The sequence below is a fragment of the Benincasa hispida genome, chromosome 8 (genome assembly GCF_027475165.1).
Source record: "Benincasa hispida cultivar pf3 chromosome 8, pf3_genome.v1.1, whole genome shotgun sequence".
NCBI classification, from domain to species: Eukaryota; Viridiplantae; Streptophyta; class Magnoliopsida; order Cucurbitales; family Cucurbitaceae; genus Benincasa; species Benincasa hispida.
In genome coordinates, this window is record NC_143485.1 from 64785549 (window position 1) to 64802855 (window position 17307).

At 28.8% G+C, this 17307-nt stretch overlaps 1 protein-coding gene across 1 annotated transcript; it reads left to right on the forward strand.

Annotated features, from left to right (window-relative positions):
- Positions 1 to 5808: 5808 nt before the first annotated feature.
- On the forward strand, positions 5809 to 10620 carry LOC120084221 (GDSL-like Lipase/Acylhydrolase superfamily protein). Its single transcript, XM_039040126.2, has 5 exons — positions 5809 to 6270; positions 8174 to 8298; positions 8872 to 9117; positions 9794 to 10049; positions 10191 to 10620. The coding sequence occupies exons 1-5, from the start codon at positions 6027 to 6029 to the stop codon at positions 10412 to 10414; spliced, it is 1095 nt and encodes a 364-aa protein (XP_038896054.2). The 5' UTR covers positions 5809 to 6026; the 3' UTR covers positions 10415 to 10620.
- Positions 10621 to 17307: the final 6687 nt, after the last annotated feature.

Sequence of the window (17307 nt, forward strand, 5' to 3'; positions counted from 1 at the left end):
CTTTTATTTCTTTTTTTTAAAAGGTGGGTTAAATAACTTAAATTACAAATTGATATTTTTTAAAAAATTCCCAAATTTATTGGACTTGATACAGTTAAAGTATCATTACAATCCGAACAATTGGGTTGGATCTAACAAATTCATATTTTTTCTTATTCCCTTCGTTAAATAAAGGCATTCAATTTTTCATAAATTTCCTCATGGAGAAATGCGTCACTTCTTCAGTTCTTCTTCTTCAATATAGAGTTAATTAAAGATATGATTAATGGAAGCCTTGCAAAAGGCACCAATCAACTACTTGAATTTGCAAGGTAATTAATTAAGATGACATGAATTAATTACACATAATCAAGTATAGTTTAGAATAATATATAATAGGTGTGTCATTTTCAATTCTGCCCCCAAGTTTAGTATTATTACATAATTTTGCAAAGCCCAAAATTATAATTAAATGGGGTTGGAAATAAATAAGGAGAGCATAGTGGATGTATAACTTTAATGAGATATCATAAATAAATAGTCAATAGGTTGGTGTGTTTGCATGTTACTCCATTGGGACTTGCTAGAAATGCATTCAATTTCACCACCTAACTTCATTTATTATCATAAGTTTCCCATCTTTCTCCCATGGATTAAAGTAGGATTTCATACCACTTTTAGTCTTTTAACATAGCAAAAAGTGTTTATATATACTTTTTTAGCTCAATTTAATTTTATATTTTACATATAAGTATCGAATTATACCTCTAAACTTTTTTTGAAAAATTTATTAATGTGTAACTTTCAGTTTCACATGTATTGTATAAAGCTTCTTTTATATACAAATATTAATGTAAATGAGAGAGAGAAATGTGTTAATTAAATAAATAAATATATATATATATATATTAAAAATGTGTTTGGTTTAACTTTTCAGTAATCATTTTGGAAAAAAATTAAAATATTTGACAACCACTCAAAATAGCCTTTCAAACACTTTGAAGTATATTTTAAATAGTTTTTTTTTATCAAAATAATTTTTGAAAAATATTTTCTTCTCTAACCTAATCTACCCTAAATTTGAGTGGTTTTTGGTCTACTTATTCACAAAGACTTTTGTGATCATTTTCTTTCTTCATTTTGTGAGTTTTTTTTCTTTTTTATTTCAGTAATTTTATTTAGGTGATTTGGAGCTTATTTTAAATATAATTAAGTGAAAATATCTATAAATTACTTGTGAAAAATCTAAAATTGATTTACAAAGTTTAGAATTTAAATGGTTACAATTAATAGTTTTAAACTTTGATTTGTATAATCTCGATAATTATTTGATTTTTTTGTTTTTGTTTTTAAAAATTAAGCTTATAAATATTATTTTCACCTCTAAATTTTTTCTTATGTTGTCAACTTTTTACCAATATATAGTTTAAAAAACCAAGCCAAAATTAAAAAACTAAAAAAAATAAACCATGTTTGGTAACTATTTTATTTTTTGTTTTTTTTTTTTGAAAATTAAGTCTATGGAAACTACTTCCACCTCGAAATTTTTTCTTTTGTTATCTACTTTTTCATCAATGGTTTAAAAAAATAAGCAAAAGTAGCTTTCAAAAGTTGTTTTTGTTTTTTAAATTTGACTAAGAATTCAACAATTGTACTTAAGAAAGATGTAAATCCTTGTAAGAAAGGTCATAAAATAGGATTAATTTTCAAAAAGAAAAATAAAAAACTAAATAGTTACCGAACGAGATCGTAACTTTTCAAAAGTTGTTTGTTTTTTAAATTTAGCTAATAATTCAATCAAGGTACTTAATAAAGATGTAAATCAATATAAAAAATGAGGAAAAAAATAGACAAGTTAAAATTTTGTCTTATATCTTTCCATTTTTTCTTGGGGTTTCATTTTGCATAATCAAACTACTTGAAAACTTGAATATGTACTTGATTAGAGCATTGATTCTCAATTAATCAGTAATCTTTTTGAGGAAAATGATATTTTGAAATATACTTTTTTTTCATAATAAGTATTCTTAATTATCAATTATACGTAAAGTGAACATAACTCAACTAATATTTATAACTCAACCAATATTTATCTGTGCCTACTAAAATGAGCTTAACTCAATGGTATGATGTGACATTTCTTTCTAGAAATCAGAGGTTCCATCCTCATATATATATTTTTAATTTGTAAAAAGAACACATTTGATTGTGCCTTGTCCATGTCATGCTTATGTATGTCATAACGAATACTATCATGAAAAATATATATATAGACGGACTAATTTTACTATTATTAACAAGAGAAGCACGATACATAGAAGAGAGTTGAACTATCCGGCGTCATCGATAGTCAAAGAAAGGAAAAAATAATTTATTGGTCCTAAGTTTTGAGTCTAGTTTTATTTGAAAATTTTTAAAAGGTTATATTTTTATCTCTAAATTTTGAAATAAATGTGCATTTGAAAATTTAAACACTAAAAGAAAATTAAAGTAATATTCCCTAAATGAAAAGTAAAGATATTTTTGAAAAGAAATGAGTTCAAACTCAAAATATAACCACTTAATTAATAGATGAAGTATACATCACACAACTTGTTTATTGTCGGCCCTAAGTTGCAATTAAGGAATAAAAAGATACCAACACTTAAAACCAAAGTATATTAAATTATAGGGAAAATTATTTTTTACTTCTTAAGTTTCGAAGAATATGTGCATTTTGGTCCTCGAATTTTAAAAATGTACATTTTTAGTCTCCAAGTTTATAAAATAGGTATACTACTTGATCCTTGAGCCTTCAAAATGTACATTTTTAGTCCCCAAATTCATAAAAACACGCTTAAAAGGTCCTTGAAATATTCTTTGTTTGATTTTTTAAAAATAATTATATGATATTTAAAATTAGAAAAAAACAGTTTTAGAGAGATGTGATTTTTAAAAATTATTCTTCTAATTTAAAATGTAATATAATTATTCAAAATAATAGTATAAATTTATTCGATGAACTTTTTAAACTTATTTTTAAAAAATTATAAAAAAAAGAAGATATATTTTGAAAAATTAGAGACTAAATGGGTCTATTCTTATAACTCTAGGGACTAAAAATGTATATTTTTTAAATTCAGAGATCAAACACACATATTCTTAAAAATTTGAGGATCAAAAGGACAACTTTTCCTTAATTAAAAAAGAAATCTAAAATAGGGTTTTGAAATTCAAACAATGATTAATTAAAATATGATCGTCTACATAAATCATAGCATATAACATAATAACATTTGTTAAGGTTTGTTTCCATAAATAAATTGTCACACGTTATAGCATAGTGATTAAAAATGGATTTAATTTGATCAAAGTATAAAATAAAGAAGTTGTTTCATAATATATATTATTAATTGTCACAGCTGCCTAAATTTAATACTTCCCCACAGCTGAGTAATGTATTATTAATGAGTGTTGACAATTGCATAGTGAATGGTCCCCAACAAATCAAAGCAAAAAGCAAAATTGAAGATATGGGATTGGATGGAGAGATTATTATTTATACAAATACATGTTATATGTTGTGGGAAGGCAACAAATAAAAAATAAAATGTATGTAATAATGTAACAACAAAGCATATGTTATAACTATTTTGTGTCCTAAAGTTCAATACAAACAAACCTCTTTTCTTTTAAGGATAGAGAGGAACAACAAGTACTTGTAGATACCATTTATTTAAAATTATTTTGTCTATTATACATTCTTTCCACTCAACAATAAGTTATGAATCTCTTTTCATAATTATTTAGGTATCGTTTAATAATTATTATGTTTTGTTTGATAAATATTTGATTTTTGATTTTCTTTTTTGTAAATTAAAATTATAAACACCATTTTTATCTTATATATATATATATATATATATATCTACTATTTTTAAAATCAAAGCCAAAATTTTAAATTCTAAAATAAAATAGTTTCCAAACTTTATTGCTTTTAGAAGTTGGATAAAAATTTAAATTGTTTAAATAAGAAATATGGAAACCATAGGTAAGAAATTGTGAAAAAACAAGCATACTTTTAAAAAACTAAAAACAAAAAAACTAAATGGTTACTGAACTAATAGGTCATTACCTAACTATTGTCAGGAAAAAAAAAACAATAGCTACCTCTTTTTTTAGTATATTGTTTTAAAAAAACCAAATAATTACTAAACAAAATTTTAATTTTTTTTTTTAATTTTTTAAACTATCTATTAGGGTTGTACATCAAACTGACTAAAACCAACCTGACCGATCAAAACCAATAGAATTAAGGTTGGTTGGTCGGGACTAGGGGTCGTTTGGTTGGTTTCGGTTTCCTAAAAAAAAAGAATTTGAAAACCGACCGATCGATCGACGATATATATTTGTTTTTTTAAACTAAGTATAAAAGCAAGTCCATTACCACTAACCCAAGCTCAAGCCTATTATTTTATTATTGATTTATTATTATTCTTTATGTTGCCTAATTCTCAAACCCATTACATGATTTATTTAAATTTTTTCATAAAAAAAATGTTGATTTAAAATTTAAAAAATTTGCTAATTTTAATAACCTAACAATAACACTTTATCAATTCATCTTTTCTTTTCATTCACCTTGGCTCCTTTTAATAAAAAAAAAAAAAAAAAAAAATTGACCAAACCGATCGACCGATGGTTAGGCGAATTTCACTCTTTATTTGGTCAGTTTTCAGTGCCAATTTTTTCCCAAACCGACACCGACCAACCGATGTACACCCCTACTATCTATATTTCACTTATGTTTTAAATAAATCAAACAAAAAAATTCGAAAACTAAAATACAGGTAGTTATAGAAAAATAAACATAATTTTCCAAAAACCAAATGGTTATAAAAAGACCTCAGCTTTTAATTTTTGCCTTTTGAATATTAAGCCTATAAACACTACGCTTATCTATGGTATACATTCTAAATGAGTTTTCAAATTCAAGATAAGTTTTATTTTTTAGAGTTTGAGTAAAATCAATTTAAATGTTAACTTCACGAGGAAAGACTAAACCATGATTAAGAAGTTATGATAAAAATTTTTAGAGTTTGATTCAAATTATGACAAAAGAATTTTTTTTTTCAATTTCAATAAATTATCGTTGTCAATATACCATACTTATACTTAAATGCTAAAGTTACATGTTGATGAAAGTAACAAACAATAATTTCGCATGAAAAGGTAGGACAACTAGATATAATAAGGACATGAAACTTGGCCACAAAAAAAAAAAAAATAATAATAATTATGTCTCAAATAAATATTATTATGCTCTCCCATCATTCGAAAATATTACTTCATCACATAACTTGTTTATTGTATCTAAACTATTTGGTTTGTTATAATTACATCTATAAATTTATAATTTGATAAACTAATCCTCTAATTTGTCATTTGTTGAATCAACCAGACTTTTTTTTTTTTTTTTTTTTTTTTATAAATTTTAACTTGGTTGTTACTTCAATAAAAAATATACATATAAAAAGTATTTATCTAACTTAAAAATAAGAGTAAATATAAAATTCTAACACACTGGACATAACCATTAACAAACTACTATAAGCTAGTTAATAGTTTAAAATTAAAAGTCCGAAGGTGTAATAATTATAACAAACTACAAAATTAATAAAAGTGATTGATAAAATTAAAAGTTTAGAAGTATAATTGTAATGTAATTTTTTATTTTAAAAAAATATATAGAAGAGAGGGTTTTTTATTTTATTTTATTTTTGTTCACAGTCTCAATCTCACACATTATATCCGCGTGAAATAAATGCTTCTAACCTTCCTCATTCAACTGCCCTAAAATATTACAATCTCTTTTTTTTTTTTTTTTTTTTAAAAAAAAAAAGAAAAGAGACCATATTATGTTATTTAATATTTCTCTCCATTATATAAACCCACATTCATTTCGACGTTTTTCCCCTAGCCCTATAATATATATATATATATTTATATATTTCAAGAAGGCTTTTAAAATATAATATAACCATAGAGTTGATCTCCTTCGGTTTGAAATGGAGAAAGATCAGAGGGCGGCGATGTGGGCGGCGGTGGCGGTGGTGGTGATGGCGGTGGTGTGGAGTGGAGCGGCGGCGCAGCAAGTGCCTTGCTATTTCATATTTGGTGATTCATTGGTGGACAATGGAAACAACAACCAGCTTCAATCTTTGGCAAGAGCTGATTATTTACCTTATGGGATTGATTTTGGTGGACCCACTGGAAGATTTTCCAATGGCAAAACTACTGTTGATGTTATTGGTAAAAAATTATTATTATTATTATTTTAATTCTCCCCTTCTATCATCTTCTCTTTTTTTTTTTTTTCTTTTTTCCTCGATCTTTAGCTCATGCATGCATATAGTAATTTCTAGTACGAGTTTAATAATGTTCGAAGAAAATTGAGACTTGAAACGACGTGAGACGGTGATCTAAAATAGTGTGATGATCCAATTTCTTATTCTAAAGGTCATTGTCTCACTATTTTAGGACTCAATTTTTGTTTGACGTTTTTTGAAATGTTTTATAAAATGTGGGAGGGTGGTAATATTAGAAGTTTTGAAAGAAAAATAGTATTTTTAAGGTTGAAATACCATTTTAGTTATTCCATGTTTTTTAAGTTTGTTTGATTTTAGTTTTAATCTATGTACTTTTAATAAATTGTAAATTTAGTCACTCAAAGTTAATTTTTACCGAAATTGATTATATAATGATAATAACTTTCATGTAAGGAAATACAATATATGAATATGTTTTCAAAATTTATAAAACATGCTAATGAATAAACTTGCGAAACTAAATTTAAGATTTATTAAAAATACAAGGATTAAAATCGGATAATTGAAAGTTTAGAGACTCAAATTGAGCCAACTTCAAAATATAGGAATCAAATTGGTACTTTAATCTTTATTTTTTTTTTAAAGTTTAGAGGGATTTTATTTTTATATAAATTAGCCTAGTTTATATTACATATTTAGATTCAGCTTCCAATTTTAAAGTTTAAAATTAAGCCCTTTTTGGAGAAAAGTATGGCAGATATGTTTTTGGGGTTTTCTGTTTGAAATAGTGTAAACTTCAAGTTTGGTGCTTTTTTGTTTTTTTTTGTTTTTTTTAAGTTGAAAAATAAGAAATTTGAAGTTTGCATTTAATAGGTTATAATTGATTTCTTTTGAAGTGTGCGCCTATCTCACTTTAAATTCCATGCACATATTTCTTGTTGCAATTTAATTCCAAAATATTTATGATGCTTCTCCCTCTAAAATGCTTTATAATTGACATTTTTGTAATTTGTGATTTTTAAAGGTCATTTTACCATTTTGCATAGAGTTTGAAAGTCCTTGTAAAGCTATATTTCTTTAGTGGTTTCTTGGGCTATTTTTACACACTTTTTTTTTATTATAGTGGGGTAATTTTAAAAAGATAATAAAAGAGATTAAAAAGTAATTCACTTATTCATGTTTAAGTTAAATTTGCTTACATGGAATTGAAATATTAGGTAAAAAGATTGATATAAACAAATTTTATTTTATTTTATTTTATTTTTAAAATTTGACTAAAAATTGAATTAGTTTTTTCAGAATGTGAAGATTATGGTATGAAATTTTACCTATAAAAAAAATAATTTAGGCCCCGTTCGGTATTTAGTTTTTTGTTTTTGGTTTTGAAAATTAAATCTATTTCATCCATGTTTCTTAGAATGAATTGCATCTTTCTTAAGTAGAACGGTTGAATTATTAGCCAGATTTAAAAAACAAAAACAACTTTTTGAAAGCTACTTTTTAGGTCTGAAAATTTGGCTTAGTTTTTTTTACACTAATGGTGAAAAGTAGATAAAAAATGAAGAAATTTGAAAATAGAAATAGTGTCCATAATTTAAATTTTCATAAACAAAAACAAATTAACAAATTGGTTATCAAATGAGGCCTTATCAATTTTTGGTTATTGGTTTTTAAAAATTGTGATTGTTTTTCTACAATTCTGTAACCCGAGTTTGTATATTTTCTAAGTAAACTTTTGAATGGTTAGTCAAAGCATTTTTTTTAATAAAAAAAATAAAAATTTATTTTCTAAATTTTCGTAACTTACAGCTTGAATTTTGCAAATGTGTATAGACAAAATAGACAACAATATAAAGATAATAAATGAAATATTGAATGAAATGCAGCGGAGCTATTAGGATTTGACGATTACATTCCTCCGTACGCCACCGCAAGAGGCCGAGATATCCTCAGAGGTGTCAATTATGCTTCCGCCGCCGCCGGAATCAGGGAGGAAACTGGACGCCAATTGGTATTTTCATTTCATTTCTTTTTTCTTAAAATATGGGTGATAATTTTTTTTTTTTGAAAAAAAATGTAAGTTAATTATATGTTTTAGTATTAAATAAAAATTGAAAATTTTCTTATTTCTTTCCAATATTTAAAAAAGTTAATTAGTTGACTTTTTTTACTTAGCATCAAGCTTGGGAATGTATCGATTAAAACTTTAAACTAATACTTGTATCAATTAAACCTTCAATTTATCCTTTTTTATGAAAAAATAATAATAAAACCCTGAGATTTCGTAAGTATATCTATCGATTTACACCTTTTTTCATATTTTTTTAAATCATCCATGTATTAATTCTTAAATATGTGTATATTTCTTCACATATCGATTTTACGAAATGGACGATTAAAGTAAATGCAGGAAAGATTCTCAAAATTTTTTTTGATTAAAAGTCTAAATAGATTAATTTTCAAAAGTTTATGGAAAAGTTTCACGAGGCTTTCTCAAACAAAACGTAATAATAAATTTAAATCGATGAAGTTATAAAAGTTTAGAGTTCAAAATTAGGACAGTAACGCGTGGCAAATTTAACAGGGAGGAAGAATAAGCTTTAGTGGGCAGGTGGAGAATTACCAAAACACAGTGTCTCAAGTTGTAGAATTGCTTGGAGATGAGGACTCAGCTGCAGAATATCTCAGTAAATGCATTTATTCAATAGGGTTGGGAAGCAATGACTATCTCAACAACTACTTCATGCCCCAATTTTACTCAACAGGCAACCAATATACACCTCAACAATATTCTGAAAACCTTATTCAACAATATGCTGAACAACTTAGGGTACACTCTTACATTTTTCCTCGGTTGGTTCGAACAAATCGACCGACCGTTCATTTACACATGTTTTTTAGTTTGTTGTTGTTTTTTTTAGTAATAACGGATATAACACAATGTAATACAAAAGAATCTGCAGATATAGCAAAATATAGATTTAACTCTTAGAATCTGTGACCGAGTTTGGGGTTGATTTTAAGCAAAAACTTTTAAAATCAGTATCTTACCTACTTTTAGATTTGTGTAAAATCAAATTTTACTTTTTAATAAATTTTTAAATTTTAATTTTATCCTTCAAAATTAAGACTTATATTATATATCTAGTATCTTTCTCACATGACCATCATTTTTCATAGACCACAACTATTATTGTTACATCATACCCTATTGATTTCTTAAAAAGAAAATCAAAGGTTTTTTTAACAATTAATCTAGAGAAAGCATAACATTTTAAATATTTTAAATTATATTATAAATTATTTTAAAAAATTAATTTTATTATTAGGTTTATTTAATCATTGTATCTAAAATGCAACAATATAATATTTATTGGTTAGGAACCAACTTTTTCAAGTCTAAGTTGATAGGTTTTGGTATATTTGTAATTCTTAAAAAATATTGCTATACACTTAATTATTAAATCTAAAAGTGCACCAGTTGTTGTTGGTTTTTTTTTTTCTAGCTTTTGTACAACTATGGAGCTAGGAAGTTTGTGCTATTTGGACTTGGTCAGATTGGTTGTAGTCCAAATGAGTTAGCACAAAACAGCCCAGATGGAAAGACTTGTGTTCAAAGGATAAACTCAGCCAATCAAATATTCAATGCTGGTCTTAAATCTTTGGTTGATCAATTCAACAACAATCAAGCTGATGCAAAATTTATCTACATTGATTCTTTTGGCATTTTCCAAGATGTCATTGACAATCCAGCAGCCTTTGGTAAAAAAAAATATATTCCCCTATCCGATTTTGTGCTTTAATTACGTCTCATGAATTCAAATCTCTAACCTCTTCTCTTCTCTTTAATGGAGAGTATACGTTACAAATAACCTTTTCAATGTTTGGATGATTGTGTATCAGGTTTTAGAGTTGTCAATACTGGGTGTTGTGGAGTAGGAAGGAACAATGGACAAATTACATGTTTACCCTTTCAAACTCCATGCTCAAACAGGGATGAGTACCTATTTTGGGATGCATTTCATCCAACAGAAGCAGGGAACGCCGTCGTGGGCCGGAGAGCTTACAGTGCTCAACGTCCAACAGATGCATACCCAGTCGATATTCATCGTCTTGCACAACTCTAAGAGTGATTCCAGGATATATGTTATGGATTTGATAGTGAGTTATATGGTTCATAATATATATATATATATACACTTCTTTTCATTAGTTTCCCTTTTTCTTCATTGAGTTTGGGTGTGTCTGTCTTTTGGTGTCTGTATTATTGTAGTTGTGTAATTGTTGTCTACAAATGCTAGTAATTAAATTGTTATTTTTCTAATGTTTCAAAGTAGAGAGCAATTATTGTTCACTAGGTTTTTGATTCGAGATCAAATTCAATATGATAGGAAAGAAGTCTAAATATTTTTTTTTTCAAGTCAATCCAAACGGGTAAAAAAATTCGAGATTATTCTAAATCTCATAGGTTGAAATATCAAGATTAAAAAGTCAAGACCAATAATGAGACTCTTTTACATGCTAAAAAACATGTTTTTAATTACTTAACAGTGGCTAAACCAATATCGCTCATGTCTGCTTTTGTTTCGTTATATTCTAATGAACTCAATTATTGGTCTCATTCCAATTAGAGGTGAAGACATTTTCTATCTATATTCGTTTTAAGAAGCACAGACACAACAACAACCCACAGTGACAAACAAACAAACATCCTTCTCCTGTTTCTCCTGCTGCTATTATTCCATTATTTGCACTTATGTTTTGTTAGCTTCTCTCTGTCTCTGCTATCTGCAAATCCATTCCATATATATATATATATATATATCTACGAGACTACTTATGTTATTTATTACTTCCAATATTCTTTTGACTTAGCACAAATTCTAAAATATCACTTTTATTTATATAAGTTGACACCTCTAGATTTATGGTTAGGATTTTGTCGAAGCGTACATGATCTGGTGGTTATAAATGACCCGTTAGAATGCTCTTTCCAATTACACTTTCTTTCATATTCTGTAAAATTCTACGCTACATCTCCTAATTAAAGAGATTTCTCTATAATATTTTATCTAAAGATTGAACTTTTGTTTAGACTGGGCCAAATGGGTATTTCAAAATATCAAGTTTATATTTTCAATATTTCTAACTTCTAAATACGTATTTTATGTTAGTTGAAGTATGTTTATATGGATCGAAAAAGACGAAGTTATTTTGATAATTTATGTGTCTTTCTCATTTCTGGTTTTAAGAAGTTATGATCGTGTAGGAATGTTTTGCCACAATAGTAAACCAGGCCTAAATAGATGGTGGCAAGTGATAAAATATTTTGCTAAAATAACATGTATATCCATTAGTTTATATTAAACATATTAGGAGTCTATTGGTCTGAGAATTTTCTAGATTGGAATCGACATAGACTAAGAAATTCATGCTTGTTTTACCGTTTTTAATTAACACGTTGTCTGAAAATAAGCAATAACCAAGCATCCTCTTATCTCTCAATGAATGTTTTCTTTTCCCTTTTAAAAATGTGGGTTTTCTCTTTTCTTCCTCTTCTGTTTTTTATTTTATATATAATTTCTTTTTTAATAAAGTTAATTAATTAATTAATTAATTAATATTAGTTTAGCCAAATTAATATAAATATTTGTTTTAATAAATAAAATACACTCTATTAAAATATATACTCGATTTATATTTACAGTAAAAAAATTATTTAATGAATGTAATTACTTATTTACCTAAATTATTAATTAATTAATTAACAATATCTTAAGTCTATTTAATTAGTAAATTAGGATTATTTAAATTTAATTAGTATAAAAATTTAATGCATTTATTCAATAGGGTTGGGAAGCAATGACTATCTCAACAACTACTTCATGCCCCAATTTTACTCAACAGGCAACCAATGTACACCTCAACAATATTCTGAAAACCTTATTCAACAATATGCTGAACAACTTAGGGTACACTCACATTTTTCCTCGGTCGGTTCGAACAAATCGACCGACTGTTCATTTACACATGTTTTTTAGTTTGTTGTTGTTTTTTTAGTAATAAAAATTTAATTTTCAACAAAAATAATAATAATTGATTACTTATTATTTTTTATTTTTTTTATAATTACTTGTTCATTATTAACATATCACGTTCATAAAAAAAAATAGTATTCTTTATTAATATTTTTTGTTAGTACATCATATTTTTATTTCATTTTTTGACATTTTTATAAAATAGATACTTTATTAAAATATATTTTTATATTGTTTACTAATGATGAACTTAATTAATTAAAAATGATTAAGTATTAAATTACCATTAACATGAAATTCATTAAATATATTAATCGGTTAATTTTAACGGTTATTATCAAATATAAGAAAAATGAGTCAAACTTATTTATAAATATAGCAAAATATCACGTTTATTAGTGTGATAGACAATGACATTTTGCTATATTCGAAAATATTTAAAGTAGTTTTGTCATTTAAAATAATTACCCTAATTTTAGTGAAACATAACTCAATTTTTAAATATTTATAATCAAAATTATTATTCATTATTAATTAATTCATTTTTATCAATATATTGAATGATATTTATTGTTTAATTAATTAATCTACTAAATTTGTATAAGATTTTCATGCTTAATTTCATAAATTAAACACAAACATAATTTTTGTTCATCAAATTCTGATAGCATTTCTCCATGCACAACTAAACAATCATTTTTTATTCCTAGGCATCCTATTCCCATGCATATTTTATTTCCAAACATCCATAATAAACCAAACAACCCCTTATAGATATATTCCATCCATGATATCAGTATATCAGTATTATATTATATATTATGAATATCTTTTTTTTAGTACAACAAGTAGTAATTGCCAATTTACACTTCTAACCTTAAAAGAAGAATTACATATCAAATTACCATTAAGCTAATGCTCATTTTGGCTTATATATTATGAATATCATGAAGAAACTCTTATTCAAGAGAACCGTTGAGCGGAAGCAAGATCGTTCCAAACCCATTGTGAAAAAACAAAACATTTACAAACATACAAGAATAGTTATGCATCATAGAGTAAATTATAGCATGCTTTAAACTTAAAACCAACTAGAGTGACATACCTTTGAAGAACTCTTCTTCGTGTATTCCCTTAATCTACACCAGTCACGCACCCCAGCAAACTTGATCACGAGCACGAACGCAATGAACAACTAGTGCAACTCACCAACTGTCAGATCCTCGAACCCAATCGAGTAAGACTCAATCCTCGACCCTCTAACAACAACACTTGACACTACCACTCAGTTTTTTTGGTATTCTCGGTGTGAGAATCCAAGAGGTGTGGGTTTTGTGTGAATTTGATAGAGGGAAGAAGGTACTATACGATCGAGTTAGACGATCACGTAAGTGGGAGAATTAGAATGTCTATCGTATAGACTTGGTACTTGATCATTAGGTAATGAGGAACAATCGTCTAGTAAACTCGTTGCTTGATACTTGAGCGTTCACTCTCTCAAAGGCTATTATATGGCTCTTAGATCAAATGTCTTGCGATTATGAAAAATAAAAACTATTTTCACTTTTATTCTCCAGTTATTAAAACTGACAATAACTTCCCACTCATACGGTTAAAGGAGAAAATAAAAACCAACTAAACAATTATCTCATAATTGTTTTATTATAAATAAATATAATAACTAATTTATCATATTATATTTATAACCTATAATTTTAATATCACATCATATGTAATATATAAACCATAGTTCTTTTCTCCTTTATGACATCTAATATAAATCATATTTATATTAATTCCTCCAATTAATGTATCTAATACATCAAATCAATTATATCACATATAATTGAAACAATTTAATGATATCATATATAATCAAATTCCCTCTTGTTAATTTGAACATTTCAAACTAACCTAAAAACTGATTCTCAACTTGAATCCATTGAGCTACCAAGGGGACCTTATGGACCTGTAGCTTGAAGCTCCAACGATACGTGAATAACTGACTAAACTTTTTAATCACGATATCCACCATCTGTTAACTACCGGGCACTCCACTAAAGATCGACAACTGCACTCTTCGCACTACAGATATATTTTTGTGTCTATTGGATATAACCAACCCTGTACAATGACCCTTCACAAATCGCTCGTAAGTATAGGTGGACCAGTTTACCGTTTTGCCCTTATAGTTACATCTAACTCCTTAAGTACCATTGAATCCTCTAATGAACAATACATCATAGTCCTACTATGAGTGAGCACTTCTTGGGACATGAGAAGGTGTGGCGCCACATTGTTCAAGCCGCAGAATCAGCCCTTAAAGAGGCAATCTATCTACTTACCCCTGCTTCGGGAAGGAGTGAATTCTGTCTTGTGTAGCTGAGTTTTCAGCTCCCCAATTAGATGAATCCCTAAAGTGATAGGTTTATCTGGCCACTCACAACCATGCAAATCAAAGGACCGCCCTCATAGGCAGAAGTTCCCAATTCACTCAGGATTAAGGTCCTGTTATCTATGGTCATCCTAGTGAAATGAAAGTCTTTATCATAAACGGGGTTATATAATGAGACTAAACATTTCGTGTTCCGGTCTTATACAAACTCTTTTGTATAGGATACCCCCATTCACATGTTTTCACATGAATGACCAGGATCAGATCATTTGTAGCACTTTACAACACTTGTAACATCTACAAAGTAGGTTGTATCCGTAGTGTCACAAGGATAAAGTTTCCCTCATTTATCCATATACTGCAGACCATTTAAGTTATCACTTAAGGCATGATCCACTTGTATGTCTCCACATACATGCTTAAGTTACAACGATAACCAAGGATCTTAGTTTATTGGTTTGTGGTTAATGCAACTAAAATGTCTCATATTTCATAGACAATAATGAAGAAAATATCTCATATTATTACATCACAAATGTTTGTTCATACACGTGTTTAAAAACTACAGGATCCTACAAGATTTAGGACATCAACCCCAACATTCTCCCATTTGTCCTAAAGCTAGTGGGGTGTACAAGATAAAGACAAGTACAAAACAATAAACTAGGGCACAAAGACCCAGTACAAAATCTCCCACTTGTCCTAGTCCAGCTGCGGTTAGTCCCGTAGACCCATGCTCTATAGGTAACCCTAAAAAACTGTAGCCATGAGAGCCTTCGTAAACGGATCAGAAACGTTGTGCTTCGAAGCTATCTTCATGACTATCATCTCCCTTCGATGCACAATCTCGCGGATGAGATGGTATTTTCGCTCTATATGCTTATCACGCTTGTGACTCCTAGGCTCCCTAGAATTCGCCACAACACTACTATTATCACAATAAAGGGTGATGTGCCTAGACATGTCTGGAACAACTTCTAAATCAGTCAAGAACTTCCTGAGCCAAAGGGCCTTCTTAGCAGCTTCACAAATCGCTACATACTCGGCCTCCATGGTGGAGTCAGCAATGCACCCCTACTTAGTGCTTTGCCAGACTACAGTCGTCCGTTAAGAGTGAACACTGATCCTAAAATGGATTTCTGAGAATCCTTATCAGTCTGAAAATCAGAGTCCGTGTATCCAATAAAGATCAAATCCTTAGATCCATACACAAGCATGTAGTCCTTCGTTCTCCGAAGATACTTGAGGATGTTCTTGACGATATTCCAGTGACTCTGTCCTGGATTAGATTAATATCTACTGACTATCCTCACAGTGTAGCAGATGTTAGGTCTAGTACATAACATTGCATACATCAAACTACCAACGCCAGATGCATAGGGGACCCATCCTATTTCTTCAACCTCTTGAGGTGTCTTAGGACACTACTCCTTAGACAATGTAATTCCATGTCGAAAAGGTAATAGGCCCCTTTTGGAGTTCTGCATCGAGTACTTGATCAACATTTTGTCAATGTACGATGTATGAGACAGTGCTAGTACTTTGTTCTTTCGATCCTTAAATATCTGAATCCCAAGAACAAACTGAGCCTCTCCTAAATATTTCATTTGGAATTAGGTCACTAGCCAGTTCTTAACTGAAGGCAGTAAACCTATGTCATTCCCAATGAGTAGGATATTGTCGATAGCTGGGAACATTGCAGAGCGAAGGAGTAAGGTGGGTTTGCCTCGCATATTACGATGGTCATGCTCTCACTTAGTGTCCTTCAAAGTACTCAAGAGAGACATATTCGAGTCTAACAATGTGTATTTACTCTATGCATAATATGTTTGTTTGGTTGTTAAATTGACACTAACCAGTTTACTGGGTTGTTGATGCAGAGAAAGGTTAAAGAGGGTCTTGTCATGACAGACGCTGAAAGAGAGTTTTGAGATACCCTAGTAGATAGATGACATATATTCGATCTAGGTGCCAATGATGATAATGCTGAAAGTGGCAGTTGGTCGAGTAGTAGGGTTAGTTCTAAAAGCGACAGTGATGATCATCGTGGAGGTAACAATGATGAATGTGGAAGAGTGGAGGGAAAGGATGAACATGAGCATTTTGAGCACGAGGATGCTGAATGTGGAAGGGTGGAGGGAGGGGCATACACACCTAGTGATGATATGTTCCATGATGTGGTGGGGGACGTACATGATGAGGATGAGTTGAACCCACCTGATGTCCATCTTGTGGACTCCCATAGAGAGTGATCTATGGATGAAGAGTATCCTGAGTGCACTGCCTACAGGGAGGGAGCCAATCCCGACAATTCTATTTATTCGTACATATGGATTATTGATAGCTCACTATCGATGTTGGATGGTAGTATATCGAGTTTAGATAGTCATATATCTAATATCAAGGAAAACATATATGAAAGAACAATTGTCGGCCATCATGTCACTGTTGCAGTTTATGTGCAAGGTTTGCATTTACTATCATTTTATGACTTTACGTGTTTAGTTTTCACGTGTTCATGAACTCATCATTTTAGTTTACTAATTGAAGGGTTCCATGCTGAATGAGGAGACGACAAGGTCACCCA